The 26,268-nt window shown below is 49.9% G+C and overlaps 1 protein-coding gene across 2 annotated transcripts in view; it reads right to left on the bottom strand.

Moving 5' to 3' along the window:
* SCNN1B (sodium channel epithelial 1 subunit beta) overlaps positions 1-26,268 on the bottom strand; it is a 57,807-nt gene that overhangs the window by 19,534 nt on the left and 12,005 nt on the right. For both annotated transcript variants that reach the window (XM_079120605.1, XM_079120606.1), the window contains exon 2: positions 1,634-1,951. In XM_079120605.1, the coding sequence (XP_078976731.1) occupies positions 1,634-1,951 (318 nt within the window). The remainder of the gene's footprint in view (positions 1-1,633; positions 1,952-26,268) is intronic.

Below are 26,268 nucleotides of genomic sequence, written 5' to 3'. Positions count from 1 at the left end.
GTGGTGTCTGACCCCTGGCCGGGGAGCAGAGCTGAGCTGGGAACCGGGCTGGAGGGCTCCGTGGGCAGGGGGGTCCTGCTCGGAGGGGCAGCGAAGGCAGGGAGAGGGCAGGGCTGGGATTCTGAGGGTCTCCGTCTCAGCGGAGGTTTTGGGAGCAGCGATGGATACCAAGAGGGAGAAGGTGGGGCGGGGGGCCGGCTGGAGCCCTCAGCTCCAGGGCTTCTCGGTGGAATCGGGGTGGAAAGATCAGGGGCGTCCCACCAGGCCCCATGGAGAGGGGCTGGCCCTGAACCCATCACCCACATCCGTTCACACAGGACCTTGTCATCAGGGTCCCCAGGGCCACATGTACCAGCTCTGGCCGGAGGGCTTCCTGCAGCACGGTCGTTAAACCCTGGACAGGGCCCACAGTCCTCAAAGAGAGGCCGCTTAGGCCTCACACCCAACACCGGTCTCCCGGTCACTCAACCCAGACATGGGCTGTGCAGGAAGCTCAGGATAGGGAAGGCCATGGCATTGCTGTGGTCTCTGTGTCCTGTTGAGATTGGTGGTCATTGTGTGTGCTCTGGGTTCTAATCCTGACCTGTCACCTAATATCTCTCTGTGTGACCTCGGGCTCCAAGGACCCACCCCAGCAGGCCAAGTCCTGTTAGGACAGGACCTCTGACAATTAGAAATGTAATCAGAGGTGTCAATCCTCTCCTGGGACTTTCTTTGGGATGAGACTGTCCTCCATGGCTCAGGCACGCTGGCCCTGCTTTCTGTTCCTTGAATGCACCAAGCTGCCCCACCTCCCTGCCCCAGGGCCTTTGCATGCACAGTGTTGGCCACTTGGGGCACTGTCTCATTTGCTCCTAACTTTTCTCTGTCTGGCTACGGGTCCTCAACCCTGCTGAGGTTGGGTCTCCTTGTATGACCCCTTCGGAAGCCTGGTCGTGCAATACGTCAGAATGGTTCAAAAGCGGCAGCTGCCTTGGAATCAGATCAGACCTGGGTTCACATCTCACAGGTGCCCACTGTGTGTCTCTGGGCAAGTTCAAGCACCTCTCTGAACCTCCATCTCCTCACCTGTAAATTGGGGATCCTGGAGTGTGCCCGCCTCTGGGGAAGTTGGGGGGATCAGCATTATACCAATTCCCCAAAGGTCACTCAACACCTCGCCTAGCATATCATAAGCATTTGAGGCGTGGTTTTAGGAAATTTATCACAATGATAAGGAATCCAGTGTTTGTGGGGAAATGCTAAAGCCCGTTTCCTCCGGTAGGCTGTGAAGGCGGACGCTTTGAGCTGTTCACTCTGCAGCTCCAGGGCTTGGAGCAGGGCCAGGCACCTAGCAGTTGCTCAAGGAACACTAACGGAATGTGTCAATAGACACCAGCATTCCTCAAGACAGGTTTCCTGAAGCCTGGGAAGCCTATGCATTTTGAGTCTTCCTTGCAAAGAGGGAGAGGAGGAGAGAGAAGGGAAAGAAGAAAGAAAGAAAGGGAAAGAGGAAGGGAGCAAAAAAGGAAACTTGGAGAGAGGAAGAAAGAAAGGAGAGAAGGAAAGAGAGGGAGAAAAGGAAAAAGCAAGAGGCCGCAAGGAAGCAGGAGAAAGAAAGGCCCAGTGGCAGCGGTGCCCCGGGACCACCTACTGGAAGGGGCTGGCGTTGCAGATGGTGACGGCCGGGAAGTCCATGGTCTTGAAGCCGATGGAGAGCGACACGCTGACCTCCCAGCTCAGGTAGGTCCTGATGAAGACGCCCCACTGCCAGCAGACCAGCGAGGCGAAGAGCAGCGTGAGCAGGAACCACACGGCCTTCTTCTTGGGCCCCTCGCAGATGATGCGCTTGGGCCCGTGGGTGTTGGTGTTGCTGCAGTACCACACCAGGAGCTCGCGGTACGTGTAGCCCGGGCCCTTCTGCAGCCGGTGCAGGCCCTTCAGCAGGCACCGCTTCACGCGCATGGCCACCCTGCCGACGACCGGACGGGCCGCTGAGCTGGGCGACCGCCCGCCCGCCAGCCCCCTCCCTCTCCCCCTCTCCCTCCTCCCTCTTTCCTCCCTCCCTCCTCCCTTCTCCCCTCCTTCCTCTCCCCTCCCCCCTCTCCCTCCTCCCTCCTCCCTCTCTCTCTCCTCCCTCCTCCCTTCTCCCCTCCTCCCTCTTTCCTCCCTCTCTCCTCCCTCCTTCCCTCTTTTCTCTTTTCTTCCTTTCTTCCCTCCACCCTCCTTCCTCTTTCCCTCCCTCCTTTCTTTCATTTCTTCCTTTCTTCCTTCTTCCATTCCTCCTCCTTCCCTTCCTGCCATCCATCATCTATCCATTCATCCATCGATCCAACTGAAAAGCATTTATCGAGCACCTACTGTATACCAGTCACTAAATTGTTCCATCTGGACTGAATGATGAGCAAAACTGATGAGGTGTCTCCCCCCACCCACCCAGGAACTCACAACCTACTGGACAGGTTACTTTTCCACTCCTCAGGTGTTCCTTGTGTATATCGGGGATAATGATCATGTCAAATTCTTTTATTATTATTGCCATTCTGGGGATTGGATCCAGGACCTCGCGCAAGCTAGGCAAGGGCTCTACCACTGAGCCGCACCCCCAGCCCCATCCTATCTCGTTTACAGAATCCACTGGGAGGGTGAAATTGGGCGTAGCAGAAAAAGTGCCAGGTAGGGAGGGCCCTGGCACGGACCCAGCGCTGCACGTGCCTGTCGCCCTTCTTACTAGCTGGTAGTGGTTGAGACGGTTAATGGATGAATGCATCCAATGTTCAACTTCAGATGGTGACAGGCACCCTGGGGACGCTGTGCCCAGAGGTCCTGGAGGCAGGAGGCAGCAGTGTCTGGCTTTGACTCTGCTGGGCCACTTTCTAGCACGACTTTGAGCAGACCACTTGCTCAGCTTCGGGGGGTTTCCTGGTCTGTAAAATGAGGATGGTCCTCATCTTGCCCCTGACAGGCGGCTGCCTGGAGTGTCAGCTCTTGTTGTCAGAAAAGGTGGGGGTCCTGCCCAGGCAGAGTCCTCCGGGAAGGCGCTTTGAGCCGCACAGGCCGGGCGAGGCGGGAGCCTGCGCAGTGGGCGGGGCGGGGCGGGGCTGCCGGGGGCCCAGGCTCTGCCCAGACTTGGGTTTTGTTGGAAGAGGACTGGAACTCTAGGAGTGTGGGGGTGCGAGGTCACCAGGGCTGGGGTTTGGAAAGAACATTCCAGCTGCTTCGTGGATACTGATTGGAATGGGGTGAGGCCGGCCTCCAGCCTCCGAGGAGCGTCAGGCGGCTGCTGTGGTGAGGAAGGAACGCTGTCTGAGACTCGGGCTCCCAGGTGCAGGAGGAGGCAGGGCTCTTGGGAAGATTAGGAAGACAGTTGTCACAGCGCCTGATGAGGTGACGTCCCAGGAAACACATCTCCTCCCTGTTTCTCTCCCCAGACCTGAGAGAACACTCCAGATCTGTTCCCACGGACGATTGGATTCTACCTTCAAGGTCCAGATCGAAGGCCACCTCCTCCAGGGAGCTCTCCTGAGTTCACTTGGGAATGTCCTGCACCCTCCTCAGAAAGCTGGGGACACCATGGCGGCAGTGTGGTACCTGCTGGCCCAGCATCCTCTCCCCCGGCCCTGATGTTGTGGGGGTCCTTCCTCCCCCAGTCTCACTTGGTGTGACTGACCTCCACCCTAGCTCTGGGGAATGTTCCCACTACCATATGGACCATCAGGATTCAATGTCATCACTTTATGCCAAGAAGAGACCCCAAGGTCCAGCCAAGACTCCTAAGCTAGTGATATTTGGCATCGTAAATGGGATCGTAAGTGCCTGGGAACAAAGCCAACACAGAGGAAGGCAGAGCCACAGGAGAGACTTCTGACACCACCATTTGCGTGCCTGGATCCAGCCATGCCTGAAGCCATTTATTCCTGGGATGTGGAAACCAGTACATTTGCTCTGTACTCTTATATATGCTGATCCAATTGGGCACCTGTCCTTTGCAGCTATTAGAATGTTAACGGAAGAAGAAATTCACCTGGTTTTACCCTATGTTATAGTTCTTCATGACCGTGGCCCCCCAATAAGATCACCAGCCCACTGAGGGTAGCAGCTTCACATCTTTAACAATGTCCAGCGTAGTGCCTGGCACTCCGTCAAATAGCTAAATATATAATGTCAGATAATCATTTCCAAGCACAGATTTTTAAACTCGCCCACATGTGTTCACTGCTGGCCTCATCTGGGGACATGGTGAGCTCCCTCCCCTTCCCTCCCTTGCAGAATGAGACAGGAGCGTTACAGACTCCTCTCCAACTCCACTGCTTCTCTCTCTGATGGAAATCAAGCTCCACGGGCCTCCCCAAGCCACCAGGGCTAGAAGAGAAACGTTCGGTCTGACCCCACCTGTATCTGTCCTCAGCAGGCCCATTTCCTGCCCTGAAATCATAAAATAATCATGATTGTTACAGCAACAAAGACAAGAGCTACACCAAGGTACAATTTACCACCACGCAGGCACCGGGCAAGATTCCCATGTTATTTCATGCTTATACATTATTTTCAACAACTATAAATGTGTAAATGTGGAAGGAACAGGGCTTTGCAGGTCTCCTATGGACAAACAGCCCGTTGTTCCAGCAAGTAGTGGTCGAAGGAATAAACAAGGGCCTGTCTAAAATCCTTAGCTCGTCTCTTCCCATTGAATAGTTCTGATACCTTAAGGGTGGCCTTGAACTTCTGGCAAGAGAGCTGGACTTTTATTTTAGGTTCAAAATAAAGTAACAAAACCAAGTTTACAAAAAGTGTGTGTGTTTGTGTGTGTGTGTATTTAAAGAACTATGTTAAGCAAACCATAGTATTTTACTTGGAGCCAAAGATGTGACCATTGAAGGTATATAACAGGTTTGTTGGACACAGGCTGAACTTTAACTGGTTTGTTCCCTTGGGTCATTAGCCAAGTGAAAAATAAAATCAATAAACTGCAAACAATCTCAGGTTTGGCCTCCAAGTGATACAGTCTAGGTTTGGAATGTATCAAAGTTGTGTCGCTGGGTTTGTGTCGCGGGGTTTGAATCAGTTGACAGTTTAAACCAACCCCAGCAAGCCAAGTGCAGGGGGGACATGTGGGCCCTGCATGCTTCAGAGAGTCCCAGATGGCTATCGAGACCTGCGCCATGAACTGAGGAAAACTTCATTGGACACGAATTCAGAAACAATATCGCATACAACGGTTTTTGTTTCCTTATAAGAGAAAAAAAAAATCTGCTCATTTTGGGAAAGATTTTGTTTTTTTCTTTTTGCTCCACCTCGATCTGATGCACAGACCCCGGAGCTTTGGTGGAAGTATGATTGTATGTCTCTGCTTCTTATTTTGACAAAACCCAAAGAAATTCTATCATAGGGTCGACAGTTTTTATATTCCTTTTATGCAGGAGAGGTTGGGAACGGATCATTCAAGACCTGCAATGTTTTATCTGTTGTGACTGTTTGCACAGAATTTTTTTTTTTAATAATTCCTACTTTTTAAATAAAAACTTCATTCTGGTATAATTCTCAAAGCATATAATTCACCCATTGGAAGTGTAAAACTTGTATCCTGATAGAGTTGTTCAAATATTGCCACACAATCAGGATTAAAACTTTAAAAACGTATTTTTTAGTTGTAGATGGGCACCATGCCTTCATTTTATTTATTTATTTTTATGTGGAACCCAAGGCCTCACATGTGCTAGGCAGGTGCTCTGCCACTGCGCCCCAGCCCCAGCCCTGGCTCCAGGATTGAAAAATTCTTCTCTCCCCACAAAGACACTCCCTCCCTATCGGCAGCTGCTCATTCCTCTCTGCACCCCACCACCTGGTCCTGGAAACCCCTGATCTGTTCTTCGTCTGTACACTTTTCTATTTTGGACATTTCATATAAATGGAATCAGGCACTATGTGGTCTCTTGTGACCGGCTTCTTCCACTTGGCGACATCTCAAGGTCCACCCATGCGGTCGCTTGTGCTAATTTCTTAATTTCTTTCATTGTCAAGTAATACTCCATGTTATAGATATACCACATCTTATTTACTCACTCCCCAGTTGGGAATTTGGACCGTTTCTGCTCTGTGGTGTCCTGATGATACTGCCGTGAACAATCACGGACGAGTTTTTGTATGGACACACATTTTCATGTCACTTTACCTAGCCGTGGATATACCCACAGTCTGTCATATAATTCTATGTTGAATCTTTAGAAGAACTACCAGAATTTTCTGAAAAGACTGTACTGTTTTACAATAGTGTACCACGGTTCCGATTTCTCCATATCCTTGATAATGCTTATTATCTCTGTTTCGAAAAAATTATTATAGCCATCCTTGTGGGTGTGAACCAGTATCTGACTTTAGTTTTGATTGGCATTTTCTCAATAGCTAATGGTGTTGAATGTCTTTCCTTGTGATTATTGTCATTCTATCAATAACATGGTCAATATGTCATCTTTGGAGAAATGTCTATTTAGATTCTTTGCACATTTTAAAATTGGGCTATTTGTCCTTTAATTTATGGAGTTCTAAGGGTTATACATATATTCTGTATACAAGTCCCTTATGAGAAATAGGATTTGCAAAACCTTTCTTCCATTCTGTGTATTGTCTTCTCACTTTCTTGAAGTTCTTGGAAGTACAAAGAATTTTGACAGTTCTCACTTTGTCTATATTTCCTTTTTCTCTTTCTTTTGGTGGTACTGCGGATCAAACCCAAGGTCTAGTCCCTGCCAGGCAAGGGCTCTGCCACGGAGCCACATCCCCAGTCCTATTTTTTTTTTTTTTTTAATTTGGAGACAGAGTCTTGCTAAATTGCTTAGGGCCTTGCTAAGTGGCAGAGAGAGGCTGGCCTCACTCCTGTGATCCTGCTCCCTCAGCCTCTTGAGTTGCTGGGGTTGCAGCTGTGCACCTCTGTGCTCAGCTATATATTTTTGGTTGTTTGTACTTTTGTGTCATACACAAAGAGTCTATTGCCAAGGTCATGAAGGTTTATTCCTACATTTATTCTTAGAGTTTTATAGTCCAGCTCTTCCATTTATGTTTTTGGTCCATTTTGAATTGATTTGTATGCTGTGTGAGGCAGAGGCCCAACTTCATTCTTTTGTTGTAGACACCTATTTTTCCCAGCACTGAGTATTCTTACTCCCATTGAGTTCACACCTTTAGTTTTTTAAAAAATGTAAGTGGAAGGAAACCTAAATACAGGAGGGGATATACCATGTTCATGGATCAGAAGACTCAGTATCATTAAGATGCCAATTAACCTCTAAAGTCGACTCAATCCCAAATTAATCTTGACTCAATTACAATAAAAATCTCAAAAATGTAGAAATGTAGAAATTAACAAGCTGATTCTAAACCTTACATGGAAAAACAAAGAGACCAAAATAACAAAATGAAAGCAAACCTACAAATGCAAAATTAAAAAAAAAAAAAAACAAACAAATAGCAAAGTTAAAGGATATGTACTATCTAATATCAAGACCTACTAACATGTACAGTAATCACGACAGTGTGGTGTCGACCTAACAATAGATCTATTAGCTGGAAATAGCTCAGAAATACACCTACAAAGGTGCCACAATGACTCAATGGAGAAGTGATGGTCTTTCCAACAAAGCATGCTGAAATAGGTGTGTGTGCATGTTTTTTAAAAGGAATCTCAACTCCTACTCCACACTACGTATGAAAATTATTTGGAATGGATCAGAGACCTAAAGCAAGACCTAAAGCTGTCAGCCATACAGAAGAAACTATAGGAGAAAACCTGTGCAAAATCAGAGTAGGCAAAGATCTTTTGGATAAGACATTCAGATCACACATCACAGAAGAAAAAAACGTGTAAATTGCACTTCCTTAAAATTAAAATCTTCTCTTCGAAAGACACTTAAGAAAATGAAAAAGCAGGTAGCTGGGAGGAAACACTTGTAATGCATGTCTCATAAAGAACTTATGTGCAGGATATATAAGTAATTCTGACAAATAAATGAGAAGACAAAGGATTACTGGGGGTGGGAAAGAACATGCAACAGCAAGGTGTGGAGTCAACCTAGGTTTCCACCCATGTATAAATGGGTAAAGAAAACGTGGTGTCTATACTCAGTGGAGTATTATTCAGCCATAAAAAAGAAAGAAATCCTGTCATTCGCAGTAATGTAAATGAATCTTGAGGACATTATGTTGAGTGAAACGTCAGGCACAGAAAGATAAATATCATAGGTTTTTACTTATATGTGGAAGCTAGGAAAGCTGACCTTATAGAAGTAAGGAGTTGAATAGTAGTTCCCAGAGGCTGGGAAGTGGGGTGAGCTGGGGAGAGGGAATAGAGAAAGGATATGATGGGTATAGGGGTGCAGTTAGACAAAAGAAATCACTCCTCAAGTTCTACAGCACAGTAGAGTAACGTGGTGGCCAACAGTTAATTTGATATTTAAAAATAGCTAGTTGAGATGATTTTGAATATTCCAACAAAGAGAAATGACAGATGTCTTTCTTGATCTGATCATTGCACACAGCCTATGTGCACCGAAATATCACATTGTACCCCATAAATATATACAATTGTGTGTCCACTAATTTGTGTTTGTTTCTTTGTTATTGGGGATTGTGCTCAAGGGTGTTTAATCACTGAGACACATTCCCAGCTTTTTAAAAAATTTTTTAATTTTGAGACAGGGTCTTGCTATGGCTTGGGGCTTTGCTAAGTTGCTGAGGCTGACCTCAAACTTGCCATCCTCCTGCCTCAGCCTCCCATGTCACTGGGATTATAGGTGTGAGCCATGGCACCAGGCTAAATTTTTTTTAAATATTAAAAATTTAATAAAGTTCACTAATATCATTAGTAGTAATTATAGTGACAACTAACATTACTAGCCCTATTTTATTACAAAATAAGAATCATCGTCAGATTTAATTCTTGATGGTACATGTGTAATAACAATACGTATATAAATATTCCTCTGAAAAATGGGCAAATGACTTGAAAAGAGGGTAGATGAATGGCCCATAAACACGAGGAACTTGTGAACACCATTAGCCACCAGGAAAACGGAGTCAAAACCACAGTGGGAGCTGGGGCTGTGGCTCAGTGGCGGAGCACTTGCCTAGCACGCATGAGACACTGGGTTCCAGTCTCAGCACTACATGAAAATAAGTGAATAAAATAAAGTCCATCAACAATTCAAAAATAAAAAAAATTATAAAAAACCCACAGCGGGATGCCATTTCTCACTAGAAGACTGATTATATTTGGCGCCGGTGAGCAACTGGAATCCCACTCTCCTGGCTGGTTGAAGGCAGCGTTGCTCACACTGGGAAAGACTTCGGAGGTCTCTTATAAAGTTACATGTGTGCCCATCATACGACCCAGCAATCCCGCTCTTATTTATCCAAGAGAACTGAAAACGTGTTCACTCCAAGACTTATCCATACATGGACACAGCAGCCTTATTTATAATAGTCCCTAAGCAGAAACAATCTAAACGCCCATCAGCACACGAATAGATAAACACATTACGGCATACTCATGATGGAATACTATTTAGCAATATAAAGGAATCAACTGTGGTCACATGGATGGATGGACATAAGGAGCCCTAGGCTGAATACAAGAAAACAGACCCGAGAGACGCCATGTCTTCTATCCTGCACCGTTAGCTGGAGGGTGGTTCATTGGATGCAAACATCACCGCACGACAGTCTCACAGGGAACACATTTCCCGGCATATCCATGGTCTCTCAACCCACTGTCAACACTTCCATTGTCATTTCAAAATTATGAGGTTTCACCTTTTAAAAAATTGAGATTTTTCTTCATCTTGGAAAAATATCAGATCTGACAACGGTCCCCCTGTGGGGACATTCCGCGAGGCAGCTGCCCCCGCCCACACACAGATGGATCACATACGCTCCAGGCCTCAGCAGAGTTCCCCGCTCACTATTGTTTTATACCCAGCCCACTGTATCCTTTTTTTTAAAAATGAGCTACCTGGGCTTATGCGGACATCTGCGCCTTGTAAATTGTAGGTCAGATGCTTTCATTAAAATCCCCTGTACTTATTTTTTGTAGCAAAACCTCAATTATTCCAGGTTATCAGGCAATATGAGTTCTGGGGAATCTAGGTTTTTATAGCTAATTGAAGGTTTAACCTGAAAATGACTTTGACTCTGGTTATTGAAAAAAAAACAAAACTCATGTTTCTGCCTCTGCCCGGGCAGCCACAGAGTATGACTGGTTCTTTGTTCTCCGGCACCTGGCCAGGTATCAGAGCCAGAGGTGGGGTTGCTGTGCCAGGCTGGAGAAACTGAAGGAGAGTTTTTGTTTTTGTTTTTGAAAGATGGAGACTTTGTGACGTTGCCCAGGCTGGTCTCCAGCCATCCTCCTGCCTCAGCCTCCCGAGTAGCTGAGACCACAGGTTTGCAACCACCTTCATCTTGAAGGAGTTTTTAAGGAATCCATTAGAATCATTCCAGAGAGCGGGACCTACCTGGCACATAATTTCTTTTTTTGTGGGGGGCGGGTACAAGGGATTGAACTCAGGGCATTGAGCCACATCCCCAGCCCTGTTTTGTATGTTATTTAGAGACAGGGTCTCACTGAGTTGCTTAGCACCTCACTTTTGCTGAGGCTGGCTTTGAGCTCGTGATCCTCCTGCCTCAGCCTCCTGAGTCACTGGGATTACAGGCGTGTGCCACCGTGCCCAGCCTGGCACATACTTTCTATTTATATATTCAAATATTATGTGCATTTCCAATGTCCAGAGTTTGGTCTCTCAGCCAAAAGAACTAGGGCTTCTTAGGAAAATGGCTGATACTGGGTTTGAAGCATAAAATGTGTAAGATGATCCTGGCCTCTCATCGTATTAGAGAGAAAAGGGAAATATCAAAGACTATTGAGATCACTCAAAAGGGTGCTTTGAAAGGGCTCTCACTGGAGAAAACATTTCATCTTTAAAAAAAAAAAAAACTTTAAAAATCTTGCAATGAATTGAAACGTATTAAATGTTATGAAAATCCCATGAGTTTCCAAAATGGGACAAATAAATAAAACACGAATGCTATTAATAAATGTCACTAATAAATGGGCCCCACTACATGGTTGGCTAGCAGTTAGTATGTTCAGGAAACTCCTTTAATTTGCTGCAAGGGTTTGGAAATTACAGCTCAAAGCTCAGTTTAAGGCCTGCTTTTGATGCTCTTGAGCCAAGAATGGCTTTTTACATTTTTAGAAGGTAGAGAATATGAGACATCCCAGGGGCTTAGGAGGCTGAGGCAGGAGGATCATGAGTTCAAAGCCAGCCTCGGCAACTTGGTGAGGCGCTAAGCAACTCGGTGAGACCCTGTCTCTAGATAAAATGCAAAATAGGGCTGGGGATGTGGCTCAGGGGTTGAGTGCCCCTGAGTTCAATCCCTAGTACCAAAGGGAGAGGGAGAGAGAGAGAGAGAGAGAGAGAGAGAGAGAGAGAGAGAGAGAGAGAGAGAGAGAGAGAGAGTGAGTGTGTGGGGGAGAGAGAGAGAGAAAAGAGAAGAGAAGGGACAAAGATGTATGTGGTCCAAAAATCCCCAAATATTAACTATCTGGCCCTTTATAGAAACAACAACAAAAAAAACCACTAACTGGTCCAAGCCTGATTTACTATGTTCTGTATTTTTCCATTTAATGAAGAAGAACAACAAAAACTTTCAAATGGGGTATTCATAGAAGCATTTGTAAGTTTGATTTTATTTTCCCCTAAGACACCCACTAATTCCATGTTTTCCCAAACATCAATCATTTGTCTCTCACGTTCACGATTTTTGCTAACTCCCTGGAACTTGTATGTTGTCATTTACTTAATATATAAATTACATCAACACACTTTTTTTTTTCCCCTAAAATAAACTTAGCGTCATCCTTAGCAATGCTGTGACTACTTAGTGGTGTTATACCTGCTAATAGAAAGTGTGAGGTGTTGAGGTGTTTTTCCTAATACCTATTGAAATATCTTCTCACTCTCTCTTTTTGTTTTTGGTACCAGGGTTTGAACCCAGGGGTGCTTAACCACTGAGCCACATTCCCGGTCCTTTTTATTTTTATTTTTATTTTGAGACAAGGCCTTGCTAAGTTGCTTAGGGTCTCACTAAGTTGCTGAGGCTGGCCTCAAACTTGTGATCCTCCTGCCTCAGCCTCCTGAGCTGCTGGGATTATAGGTGTGCACTGAAATGCCTTCTTAACTATGAAAGGGTTCCTCTGTGAACCACTTTGAAAATCATCTTCCTTTACCACCCTTGAGGGAATTCTCTGTAATTCATTTCCCACTGGCTGAAGCCAGGACAGAAGCAAGGACATCTCTCTCAAAGCATGTCCCTGTGTGTCTTTGTGTGGTCATTTTAAGGGTGTGGGGGTGGGCACATCCTGCCCATTTCACAGAGAAGGTAACTAGCAGGCCGAGGGCCTTGCCCACGGTCCCTGTGTGTCAGAAGCAGCTCTGGAAATAGAAACCAGGGTGCATGGCTCCCTGCCACCTCTCGCCGACGCACCGGGGAGAGACACCCGACCTCCGCACCTGTCCTCGTGGGTGTTGGGGAAGTCCAAAATGTGGCAATGGTGTGGGTACACACGTGCCTTGTTCACCAAGCCCCTGACATCTCCAGGGGACTCCCAGGAAGCCCAGCCCAGCCTGACTCAGGGAGCTGTAGGATAGGGGCTGCCCCACTGTCTACCAGCAGAGGAGACAGAGGGTCCTAGTGGAGCTGATTACTGATGGGAGAATGTTGCCAACATGTAGTTAAGTGAGAGAAAGGGCAGGGCAGGACCTATGACTGCATCTTTTCTGAAAAGGAATACAGAAGTATGGAGCTAGTGTGTGTGTGTGAGTGTGTGTGTGTGTGTGTGTGTGTACAGTCTGCTACCAGTTACTCAAAAAATTGGTGATATGAGTTGACTTTAAGAAGAGGAGCTGGGGTGGAGGAGGAGGAGAGGCAGAGACTTTTTAAAAAACCAGCAGCTTCATTTGCGTCTTTGGAATTTGGGACCATCTCGACCTTGAATCTTTTCATTTGTTCACTCCGCAAATTAAAATTAAAACGCGCCGTCCGCGCGAGCGTCCGCCAAGGAGTTCAGGCTGGTGCGCGCGTGTGCGCTTGTGAGTCGCGGGCGCGTGTGCGCGTGGCTCGGGATTAGGGATCACAACCCTAGGACACCCTCGGACTGGAACAACCTCCGGATGACAGTGTCACCAGGGCTGAGCGGGGTAGAAGCAGCACCCACACAGGCGGTGGATGCAAAGCCAGAAAGGGCAGTGGCTGCGGGGCCGAGGTGGCCGTCTGGCCACAGGGGAACCCGGCGCCCCCCGCAGCCCCGGCCTCAGCGCCCAGTCTCCCCTGCGCTCAGGCGACGGGAGCGAGGCTGCCAGCACTTTAAACAGCTTCGCCCCAGCCCCAGCCCTGAACGCTAAGAATTCAGGGCCGGGGCGCGCTGATGTCACCCGAGTTCTCCGTGCAGGGTCACGGATGGGTCACGTCCCCGCCAGTGCACCGCGTGGAGACGCCCTTTGGGATCCCTGCCCCACATTTTGGGGTGGGATCTGGGTGATGTTGCCTGGCACCCCGCGGGGACATGTTGGTGGCTGTCACACTGTTTTGCCCCGGGATGGGGCTGTGCTGGAGTCCCTGCTGGGAGCTCCCTCCGAGGACACCGAGGAATGTCACCTGCGTGGAGTAGGAGGCTTGTTCCCACATGGGGGCAGACGGGGAAGTAGGGGATGGTTTGTGAGGCAGACCCCAGTCGGGGGTGGTCCTCCCGCTTTCCTAAGGAAAGCACTCCGTCCATGACACGTTTAGATTGGCATCTGTGTGGTTTGCATCCTGAATGTCCCCTCAATGACTGTGTATCAAAGGCACGGTCCCCACTGCTCTTACCTCCCAGCTCACTGGGAGGTAGAGCCACCTTCAGGAGGTGGGCCTAGAGGAAGGAAGATAGTCACTGGGGCTGTGCTCCTGAGGGGAAATTGGGTCCCCGCCTCCCTCCCTTCCTTCTCTTGGCTTCGTGGATGCCAGGAGGTAAACCGGCCTCCTCCACCATGTGCTTCCACCATAATGTACTCTGCTGCCACAGGCCCAAAGCAACAGGGCCAAGCAACCATGAACTGAACATTCTATAAACTGTGAATCAAAATCAACCTTTTTAAAAATTAAGTTGCCTCAGGTATTTTGTCACAGTAAAAGAAAGCTGACCAGTAGTCTCCCTCAGTCTTCATTTTCTTATCTGTGTAACAGGGATACCGGTGTCCGTGCTCCTAGGTTATGGCCAGGATTCAGTGAGAGGAGGCATGGATAGGTGTTAGTAAGCAGTTGCCATGCTTGTTTTTAATTATTGTTGACATTAACATTTTATGCAAGGAGCAGAATTATTCTAAATGACCCTGGGTGTTCACCCTGGATTGCTGAAACGGTCCTTCCTGGGAGAATAGCTAGTTGGAAAAGCAGACACCTCTGTGAACCAGAGAGTGGACCCTCACCAGATGCAGGAGATGCCACCGACCCCATCTTGGACTTTCCAGACTCCAGAACTGTGAGTTTATAAACCACCTAGTTTATGGTGTTTTATTACAGCTGCCCGTACGGCTGAGACAGGAAAGAAGTGTGTGAGTTTCCTAGGAAGGGCCAGTTGCAAAAGCTGGGGGGCAGGGAGCCCCACCCGTGTCCTCCTGTCCCTGCACCCTCTTTAGAATCCCAGGACATCCTGCAGATGACTCAGTGGCAGTACTTTCCCTTCATCCCCAAGTGCAATGCATCCCTCCTTCCTGAAGGGGACAATTAGACATGGACTCTGTCACCTGGGGCGTTGGGGGAAGAAGAGGCCCGTCAGGCTAAAGTCACAGGCACTGGACAAGATCTGGGAGGCTGAGAAGGAGGACAGTGACCCTGACACCCAGCACAGGGGGAGGGTGACTCAGCCCAGGGGGCAGGGACCTGCCACCATCCTCACCCCAACCCTGGCCACCTGCCAGAACTGGCTGGCTGGTCCCGGGTCATCAGATAAGGGCCGCTGGGTGGTGGCAGAGGACACTGTCCGTGCCCTGCAGGGGTCAGGCACCACATCCCTGGACAACCTTGGGCGGCTTCCAGATGTGATGCCCTCACTTGGTTCCCTCTGCTCCTGGCCCGTCCACCCGCTAAGGCAGGGGCTGCAGGACCTCGGGGACAGCGGGGCTGGGGTTCGCAGCTCAGCGTCCCCTCTGGCCTCCTGGTTCCCTCATGGTCAGTGCCTCACGGTGGCCAGGGGCTCCTGGCATCTGTGGGATGTCTACAGGACAGACTCCAGACGGCCGTCACCCTGGAGGGACCCACCGGGAAGACCATTCAGGCTGGAGGATGGGGGTGGGTGCAGGGTCCAGCCTCAGGGCCGAGCGCCTGGCCCTGTGCCCCCAGGGCTGTGCCCGGCAGAGGGGCGACTTTTCCTAAGTGCTCAAAGGCACCTGTTGGCGGCAGGGGCATCCCAAACGTCTGCCTCTGCCGGAGCTAGAGTCACCAGCGTTCAATGGAGCTGGTCGTGTTTTTTTGGAAAGAGGAAAATCTCCACCTCAAGGGTGAATTTCCTCCATATGGAAAAGACACACTAAAGTCAGTTTGCAGAAAAGACTTACCCATGATTCCCCGTCTAGGGGAGGGGGTCAGGGCTTGGGTGCCGGAGCCAAGCTTTGAGTGTGAATCCAGGCAGGCTGTGCAGCCATGGGCTAGCTGCATGGTGTCTCTGGGCCTCGGTTTCCTCATCTGCATAATGGAGGCGATATGACCCCGACCTCCGAGGCTGCCCAGAACAAGGCAGGGTTCTCAGCCTCATGCACGCCTCAGCTCTGACTAGCTGTTCATCCTTCCGTTTTCTTTTCTTTTTCTCTTTTTCAGAGAACGGTAGCATTTAAAATCAACAGGACAGTTGACTACACGTCTGTGTCGTTATGTCTGTCAGACGAACGGCACGCAGCTCTTTGGTGTCACATGTAAATGACGTTTAAGATGGAAAGCGGGCGAATTTCGATGTTTGATGTGATGTGACACTGGAGTTGTCCCTCGGCTGGTGGAGAGGAGCTGGATGATGGGATGCAGTTGTGACTTTTTCTGACTTCAAAGTAGGGTAGAGTCTTTCACAGACTTTTCATCCAAGGGCCGAGTTTGGCTGAACCCTTGATTTTGAATTTTTGGAAACTTTAGCCAAAACCTTTTCTTGGCCTTGTGTGGTGAAGTTTTCCCAGCACCCGAGGACCACGTCGCCTCTGTTCCCCGCCAGGTCCCACGGATCCGTTCGCCCCTCCTCCTAACCCGTCTCCGTTTCTTCTTGGTCTTCCTTTCCCTCCTCCTCTCCTCTCTTTCCCGAGCAACCTCCTGACATCAGGTCATCTCACCGTGTCCTCTGGGTCGCTCTAATAGAGAAGGCCATTTTCTTGCATGATTGTCCCGCCATTATAGCACTTAATGCCGCTAATTATAATGGGGACTTATTTTGTTGAACAGTGAAAACTATAAAGCTCAAGAACGAGAGAACTATGAGATAAGGAACCACGGTCTGCACTTTCCTCATACTTAGGACATCCTGGGGATGTCACGGACACAGGGACCCTGTCCTGGCGACACCCGACCACCAGCTTCCTGAGCGACTTTTTTTCTTTTCTTTTGGTACTGGGGATTGAACTCAGGGGCACTCGACCACTGAGCCACATCCCAGCCCTGTTTTATATTTTATTTAGAGACAGGGTCTCACTGAGTTGCCTAGGGTCTCACTTTTGCTGAGGCTGGCTTTGAGCTCACGATCCTCCTGCCTCAGCCTCCTGAGCTGCTGGGATTATAGGCGTGTGCCCTGTGCCTGGCCTCCTGAGCCACTTTTATCAGCTCTGGTGGAGAACTTAGTGTGAAATCCAGAAACATTAAATAATAATAATAATAGTCATGCATACTTAAGTACGACCACCAGTAATAGTTGTGAGACTGACTTGATAGTTAAATCAAAAGGAAATCTTAGATATGCAGATTCACTTAGAAATCTCCCTTCAAAAATAAATGCTCAAACGGGGTATGATGGTGGACGCCTGTAATCCTAGCGGCCTGGGAGGCTGAGGCAGGAGGATCTCAAGTTCAAAGCCAGCCTCAGCAAAAGTGAGGCTCTAAGCAACTCAGTGAGACCCTGTCTCTAAATAAAATACAAAATAGGGCTGGGGATGTGGCTCAGTGGGTGAGTGCCCCTGAGTTCAATCTCCAGTAACCCCCAATCCCAAATAAAAGAAAATAAAATAAGTAAATGCTCAAGACACAGCGTGGGTGAAGAAACCATCTTTTGTGGCTCAGAGGCATTTGCTCCAGGCTGCAGGACAGGGGTATGTTCAGAATCGACTGGACCAGCTTTAGGATTTCAGGACCTCAGAGGTGGCATCTGCTAATTTCCAGAACCTTCCGGATTCTGGAGAAGAGCTTGGAGAGTCTGTCTCTGAGGTCAGAGGCCGGTGAGGACAGGAGCTCAGAGGCTGATGGCCTGTTCCCAGGGACGCGCCGCTCACTGTACAGAGTTGCCTCTGAGTGCCGCCCAGTTGATCCAGCGGCCTCTGGGCACCAGGACACTGTCATTTACTTAATAGCATTCTTGACGTTGACGCCCTCCTGTGTTTGCTTAAATACCTCCCTCGGCTGTGCCTGAGCAAGAATGTCCGCAAAATCACAGGGTGGACCTGCCTAATTATACATGTTTTCCAACCCACCTCAACGGCCACGATGGCGAGTGAGATGAAAGCCACTGCTCTGGACCTTCCCCCAGACCACCTGCCCGCGCACCTCCTCAGGCAGAGGGCGCAGGAGCCCCTTCCTCGTTTTGCAGACGCACAGATTACATAGCACAGCCTGTCGCTTGTGACTGGAGAGACGAGAGGACAGGCTGACCCCTGGCCCTCCGCCGCCCTCTGGGTTCCTTACAGAACCTGTTCTGTGGGTTTCTCCAGCACTGGGCCCAGGAGTGGACAGTCTCAGCCCAGGAGTGTCCTGCCCCCCAGAGAGGAGGACCCAAGGCCTAAGGCCTCAGAGGTGGCCACAGCGGCCTGGAAAACCTTCTCCGTTTTAACTTGGTTTTCTTTTGGGTACCAGGGATGGACCTTGGAGGCCCTTGACCACTCAGCCATGTCCCCAGCCCTTTTTATATTTTATTTATAGACAAGGTCTCACCGGGTTGCTTAGCACCTCGCTAAATTGCTGAGGCCGGCTCAATGGCTCGAGATCCTCCTGCCTCAGCCTCCGGAGCTGCTGGGGTTACAGGCATGCGCCGTGGCGCCCGGCCCCTTTTAAAATTTCCGAATAGCTTTTTTTCCCGCCTCAGTACTAAGGACCCCACCCAGGGCCTCGCACATGGTAGGCAGGGGCTCCACCGTGGAGCTACCTCCCCAGCCCTTGAAAGGTCTTTCAGGGAGAAACAAGCATCTGCCATTTCCTTGTTCACCTGGGCGCTAGGAACTGCGGTTGCGTTTGAAAGGTGAGACATCTGTGGCCATCACCACCTCCCTGCCCGGCTTCTCCTCAGGGACGTGGATGCTCAGGGCAGGAAAACCGAGACGTCCATTGGAACAGAAGGGTCCCACGTGTGACGCACACACTGGCCCTCAGTGGACTATTGGGAAGTTGTTAAATCAGAGGGTTAAATAATTTGTTTAAAACAAGCTGTGGATTTATATATACCTAGGTGCATAGGAAAAAAATTCCTATCTTCAAGAGGCAGGATCTGGGGTTACTTAAAAAAAAAAAAAAGGTTTTGGTTCATCTGTAACTTTGTAACTTTCTCACAATGAACTCAGGTTGCTTATGTCATTAAAAAAATAAAAAAATAAAAAGGCAAAGTTAGGTAGAAAGGCAAAGTCTGTTGTTCCAGGTTCCAGTTACTCTCAGGGCCAAGACGTAGATTGCTTGAGCCCAGGAATTTGGTGGTTTGTTTTGTTTTGTTTTGGTGCTGGGGATTGAACCAGGGATACTTAACCACTGAGCCCCATTCCCAGCCCTTTTTATATTTTGTTTATAGACGGGGTCTCACTGAGTTGTTTAGGGCCTCGGTAAATTGGTGAGGCTGGCTTTGACCCACGATCCTCCTGCCTCAGCCTCCAGAGCCACTGGGATCCCAGGTGTGCAATGCTGTGCCCAGCTGAGCCCAGGAGTTTGAGATCAGCCTGGGCAACATTTTGAAATTTCCATCTCCAACAATAATAGCAAAACGCTAACAACAGCAAAGTAATAATAAATGACAAGATAGTTTTTTTGTTTTTAATACCAACAAGAAAAAAAAAAAAAAAAAAGCTTCTGATAGAAAGTCACTGGAAAACAAAATTGAATTTTTTTTTTTTTTTTTCCGGTGCTGGGGATTGAACCCAGGGCCTTGTGCTTGCAAGGTAAGCACTCTACCAACCGAGCTATATCCCCAGCCCCCCAAATTGAGATTTTAAGTACAGCAGGTCCTCTGCATCTCTGGGTTCACCTTGATGGATTTAATCAACCTCTGATCCAAAAGAATTTTAAAAAAATTGTGTCTGTCCTAAGCATGTACAGAGTTTTTTCTTATCATTCTCTAAACAATACTCTATTTACTTAGTGTTCATATTGTATTGGGTATTTTAAGCAATCTAGAGATGATTTAGAGTATATGAGAGGATGTGTGTAAGCCATATGTAAATACCGCGTCATTTTATATAAGGAAACTGAATGTCCTCAGATTTTGGTGGTGGGACCAATCCTCTGCGGATGACTGCAAGATGATGATATCTGGGAAATTGTTAGAAGAGAGCATCTGAAGGGCAGGCGGAAACAGAGATCTTTAAAACAAATCTTTTTTTTTCTTTTGAATGTTACACTTCCTAGAATTAAGAATATTTTTTGTTTTCCATGTTCTACTTCCTAGAATATGAGAAGCAGCTCAGGGAAAAGGGACCGGAGAGAGGCTGGATTGCTTGGGATCAAGTTTCTAGGATTTGGTGGATCGGGAGCTTGCCAAAGAAGCGAAGATCGAACGCACGTGTTAGCTTGTCTTTTAATATCCATACCTTCCCCCCAAAAGTTTCTCTTACGTTTTCAGATTTACTTATTTTTTTTGAGGAGGCGGGGACTGGAGAGTTAACCCAGGGGCACTTAACCACTGAGCCACATCCCCAGCCCTTTTTATTGTTTATTTTGAGACAAGGCCTTGCTAAGTGGCTGAGGCCAACCTCGAAGGTGTGATCCTCCTGCCTCAGCCTCCCTGGTCGCTGGGATGACAGTTGTGTGTCACCACGCTCGGCTCTACTTTTTTAGATTAAAAAAAAGAAAGAAAGAAAGAAAGAAAAAGAAACCAAAAGGAAAAGGCACTCGGTCAATGCGAACAATCAGCTTGGGGTCTCTAGTGGCGGAGGCGTCTCCGCACAATTCCTGGGGAGGGCGTTTCAGGCTTCTGGGGGAGGCCAGCGCAAGGATTCAGAGTAGGTGGCACCGGGCCCTTGAATTTCCTGGAGGGCCGGCCCCTGTCCCCGGCCCCTGGCTGACAGTCTCGCGGCCGTGTTTGCTCTCTTTATTGCCTGAGCTCTGGCGACACCAGGTTTTATTCTGATCAATCACAATTTACACAGGAAGCACCTCGCCTACCAGGCCCCAGGGAGGGAGCCGCCCTCCTGCACGGATGCCTTGGGGGTGCCCGGGCGAGCCTGGAGCCCGCGGCCCTGCCCCTGCCCAGCCGTGCAAGGGGCCACTGTCCAGGTGGGTGTGTGCGTGGGCACCATGAGAATCAGGTGGCGGGTTTCATGGGTTCCTCGAGTCCCTCCCTGCCTGGGCTGGAGGCAACTCGGAAAGAATCGCATCAGCCCAGCTTTGCAGGATGTGTGTGCGCGCGTTTTGTGGGGGAGAGGTAGAGGAGGACAGCGGCTATTTCATTGGGAATAAAACGTGGTGTCGTGAGATCTCATCTCACTCTAGTCAGAACGGGGATTTTCAAGAATGCAAGCAATAATACATGTTGGCGAGGGCGTGGGGAAAAGGCACGCTCATCCACTGCTGGCGGGACTGCAAATGGTGCAGCCACTCTGGAACGCAGTGTGGAGATCCCTCAGAAAACTTGGAATGGACGCACCATTTGACCCAGCTATCCCACTCCTTGTCTCTACCCAAGGGACTTGAAATCAGCATACTACAGTGACACAACCACATCAATGTTTATAGCAACTCAATTCACAATAGCTAGACTGTGGAACCAACCTAGATGCCCTTCAATAGATGAATGGATAATGAAACTATGGTATATATGCACAGTGGAATATTACTCAGCCATAAAGAAGAATGAAATTATGGCATTTGCCGGTAAACAGATGGAACTGGAGACTATCATGCTAAGTGAAATAGGCCAATCCCAAAAAACCAAAGGCTGAATGTTCTCTCTGATATGTGGATGCTAACATGCAATAAGGGATGGGGGAGGGAAGAATAGAAATGCTTTGGATTAGGCAAAGGGGAATGAAGGGAAGGGAGGGGTGTGGGAACAGGAAAGACAGTGGAATGAATCGCACATGACTTTCCTGTGTTTATATATGAACATGTGACCAGTGAAACTCCACATCGTGTTTAAGCACAAGAATGGGAGGTTATCCTCCCTTATGCGTGATATGCCAAAATACATGCCACTGTCCGTGTATCTAAAAAGAACAACAACAAAAAATCTGTAGAGATGTGGTGTCCCAGAGTAGTCAGAGAGACAAAGCCCCCTGCCCTGGGTGGAGGCTGCCTTGGTCGCCAACCCCACCTCCGCAGCCCGTCTCTGTTTCCCGCTGGGAAACATGAAGGATGCTATTATCAGTAAGAAGGTGAGCTTCGGAGTCCCACGGCTGGGCTGGAGTCTTCATCCCATCTCCCCCCCGCTGGGTGAGCTCCGGAAAGTTACCTCACCTCTCTGGGCCTCAGCCGTCTCATCTGTCCCTCCCTCCCTGGCTGCTCTTTGCCCAGCCAGGATGTAACGGAGCAGCGTATGGAAAGAGCTGGGCATGGTGTCCAAGAAGCACCGGTGTTTGTCATTATCGGGGGGGAAGGACAACCTGAGGGGTGTCAGGTGGCTGCCGAGGGCACATACTTGTCTGTGAACCTGCCTTGGAAAGAGGCCGCTGGTGACATGTCCCAGCTCCCTCAGAGACCTGGATTTCGGACTCGCTTTCCTGAGGCTCAGCTGTCACCACATCACGTTCCTCTCAGAAACGCTCAATGTCCGTGGAATCAGGGCCAAACCCTTGGCTGGCTCCCCAGACCTCTCCCCACCGGCCTCCATCCTCAGCCTCCTATCATTCCCTTCACTTCCCGGCAGGGAACAGCGGGCACCAGGCTGGGCCGGGCCTTCCTTCTGAGTCTGGCATGGGAAGAGCGGGCCCTGAGCAGCATGGTTTTAACTTGGTGGGGGGCAGGGGGAGCTATTCTTTTCTTTTCTTTTTTTTTCTCTCCCCAAAGGATTCCGGAACCTTCTCTGGAAGCACAGGACCACCTTTAAACACCTGCTGTCAAAGTCCTTCCTCATTAACAATTGAGAGACAATACGAGGGCCTGGGTTGTGGCTCAGTGGTAGAGCCGCCCTAGCACATGGGTGGCCCTGGGTTCCAGCCGCAGCACCACCATCTAGAACTAATATATATATGTAGACAATATGTGGCACCTTAAGCATGTGTGTGTGTGTGTGTGTGAATGCACACACGCACACACATACACTAATATTCACCTATGCAGAGACACAGAATGAGTGCCTAGAACTTCTGGCAAAACGACGGCAGTGTTCCTGTAACGAGGCCAGTGGCGGCTTCCTACCTCACTTAGAATAAAACTCAGACTCCATGGCATGGTCTCAAGGGCCCCGGCCCACCCTCCGGACCACGTCCCACCCCTCTCTTCCTTCCTCGCTTCTGTTCCTCCAGTACACCAAGATCATTCCACCCCAGGGCCTTTGCACTGGCTGGTCTCTCTGGGTGGAACAGCGCATTCCTCAGACCCCCACCCTCCGCGGCTCAGCAGCTCCGCAGTCCTCTGGGGGAGAACGGGGATCATCTGTGAGTTCTGAAAACTACACACACCAGGGTCTCACCCACTCACTGACTTTGCCCTTCGAGGCAGGGTCTGGCATTTCTCTCCGTTTCTAAACTTCTCCAGAGTTTAGCGCACGGTTAGGGTTGAGCCCATCACCTAACACCATCTCTGTGGAGCCTCAGCTCAAAGGCTGCCTTTCAGAGAGGCGTCCCTGACACTCAGTCACCCAGACACTCGCTGGCTAGTCTGCGGACCTGTTTATTTTCTCCACAAAACCTGACACTACCTGAGCCCACCTAATGGATTTGCTTCCTTACTTCCTGTTTCCCTCCTCTAGAGGTTGGCTTCCGGAGTCCGACAGGTCCAGCCCGTCCCCAGCTCCACCAGCGGCAGAGCTTGGCTGTGCACCAGAGTAGACACTAATCACACCTGGTGGCCCTTGGGCACTGGACATGCCCTTAGTGGGACCGAGATCTGCTGTGAGCGCAATCCTCGCTGTTTGGGAGGCTGAGGCAGGAGGATGGAAATTTGATGCCAGCCTCAGCAGCTTCGTAAGGCCCTAAGCAACTTACTGAGACCCTGTCTCAAATTAAAAACCAAACCAAACTCCAAAAGCAGGCTGGGGGTGTGGCTTAGTGGTTAAGTGCCCCTGGATTCAATCCTTGGTAACTCCCCAACCCCCCAAAAATTCTGATTTCAAAGACATAAAATATATCTCATTATATATTTTACAGGATGAGAGAGTTCTGGTGATGGGTTGCTTAACACTGAGCAGGGACTTAGCTGAACACTTAAAAATATTTGCATATTATATATATTTACATTTTTTTTACCATGTTTAAAAATTAAAAAACACACTCTAAGCACAAAAAACTCATTGATAATTTTAAATAGGGGTGACATGTTGAAGTGATCCTATTTTGTCCATGCAGGTTCAATAAAATATCGTATTAATATGAATGTCACCTGTTCCTTTTTCCTTCTGTGGCTTTTAAAATGTTTTCCATTGCTTATGTGGTTCAGATTTGTGGCTTGTGTTTTATTTATGTTGGACAACACTAGCCTAGCATGATAGTTAGCGCAGGAGTCACTTAAATACAGATGGAATGGCAGGATGAATACAGTTGGTGCCAAGTAGGTGCATCTTTGGCATGAATACAGTTGGTGCCAAATAAGTGCTTCTGGCACCTGAGCACATACGTGTCTGGAAGACCACAGGGCATGGGAGGGAGGCTGTGTCAGGGGAGTTTATATAGTTAAACCGTAAGTCGTGTCTATTAATATGCGGCAATAGCGGCTGCGGTTTCTTGAGCACCTAGCATGTGCCAGGAACTGTCATGGTACTGCACGAACATCAGCTCCTTTAATCCTCGAGTCAGTCCTGCCAGGAGTCGCTGCCTCCACAGCCCAGGGCTGCCCAAGGTCGCCTGGTGGAGACCAGGGTGTGCACGCTGCCTTCCCCAGGGGCCCGCCTGCCACGTGGGACTTGAAGGCCCCCTGGACTGGACGGCCGGCCCACCGGCCCCACTCGCTCCCCATCCAGAGGGGCTCCTGGCTCCCAGGGTGACAGGGAGCCCGGGGGCAGCTGGTTCCTGCTCTCGAGGGTCCAGGAAGAGAGTTCCACAATCAGGATCTCTGATCTCCTGGGGCTCAGCCACCCAGAGCCGCCTGCCAGGCCTCTCACTGTCAGGCCTCCGGGGAACCGGTCCTGGCCAGGGTGGCCGTTCTTGTTCAAGGCAGCTGTGGCGGATGGCGCTGGGCCCAGCCCGTCCCTGCAGCTGTGGCAGCCACTGTGATCTGGGGGGTGTGCCCTCTCCCCTCCCACCCTGGGCCGTGGGGCCGAGACTGAGGGTCTGCGCCCACCCAGGCCCCCAGCAAGGTAAGCTCCGTCTGCGTGGGAGCCCGTGGAGTCTGACAGCCAGGTCTTTCCAAGACCTCCCCATGAAGGGCCTTTGCTGGGAGCGGCCCGATCAGAACCCCTTGGAATGGGGAAGAAGTTTGCCACCCACAGACCAATTATGTCTTTCAATTGTGGGTTTGACCTTGAGGAAACCGCTCGGGTCTGGTCCAAGGGGTGGTTTGACGGCAGAAGTGGACCGAGCCCTGGCTCTCTCAGTGGAGTCCGGGACTCTGTCCTCCCAAGGAATAAACTCCTGCTTCTGGGGGCCTCAGGGCGCCCCCACCCCAGGTGCCCGTCACAGATCCCGACGTCTGGCCCGGACACCGGGAGCAGCAAGCGGCAGCTCCTGGGAGCCGCGGGGAGCGCACGTCCTGGGTCCCACCCCAGCCCACCCGATCAGGAACTCTGGCCTTTAGCAAGCCACCTGGGTTGTTTCCTGCTTCCAGGAGTCCTGGGTCATGCTCAAGTTCAAGACCACTGGCCTCCGCCTTCCTCCTCAGAGCCTGGCCCCAGGGTGGGCAAGACTAATTCGTCAGACAGGAAATCCAGGCCCCACTTGACCGACCGAATCAGAATCTGCCTCTAACCATCTGCTGTGGTGCGGGGGACGAACCGGCCTCCAGCACTGTGGGCAAGGGACCCAGCCCCCAGCTCCGCCCCAGCCAGAGCCCGCGTCCCAGCAAAGACTCCGGTGACGCCTGTGCACGTTAACGCTGGAGGCAGGTAGAGTTCCTGGCCATTCCGGCGGGACTCTCCAGCTCAGGTGCTTCTGGGGACCTGGTGACGTCATTCAACATAAGCCAAGTGGGATCCAAAAGATGGTGCCCGTCTGGGAACCTGAGCCGGGGGTGGGGGGTTGCAGCGTTCGGAGACAATCTGAAACCCAGGTGCCAACGTGAAATTTGTCGATTTAAAAATTATTACTAGGGCTGGGGAGACAGCTCAGTTGGCAGAGGGCTTGGCTTGCAAGCACAAGGCCCGGGGTTCAATCCCCAGCACTAGGCTGGGGCGTATCTCAGTGGTCAAGCGCTTGCCTGGTGGGCTCAGGGCTCTGGGTTCAATCCCCAGTGTCCCCTGAGACCTCCCCCCCCCACCAAATTCCTGTGTGGATCACACAAAGGAGGCCTGCGGGGCACCAGCTGGCGACCCTCCCACCTGCCTCCTTAGACTCAGGGCCAGGTTTCTGATTATGGGAAGGGGGCCTCCCTGGCTTGGCTAGAGGCACAGAGTAGGGGCTCGAGAAGGGCTGGTGGAAGGCTCCCCAGCTCGGCTGCAGCAGCTTTTTAAAAAATACGGATGCCTGGCTCCCCGGGCCTCAGATGTTCTGGTTTCCTGGGTCTGGGGTGTGACAGGAG

This window comes from Sciurus vulgaris (assembly GCF_902686455.1).
Source record: "Sciurus vulgaris genome assembly, chromosome: 18".
Lineage (NCBI taxonomy): Eukaryota > Metazoa > Chordata > Mammalia > Rodentia > Sciuridae > Sciurus > Sciurus vulgaris.
The sequence above is the reverse complement of the archived record's forward strand: the minus strand, read 5'-3'. Positions and strand labels throughout refer to the sequence as shown.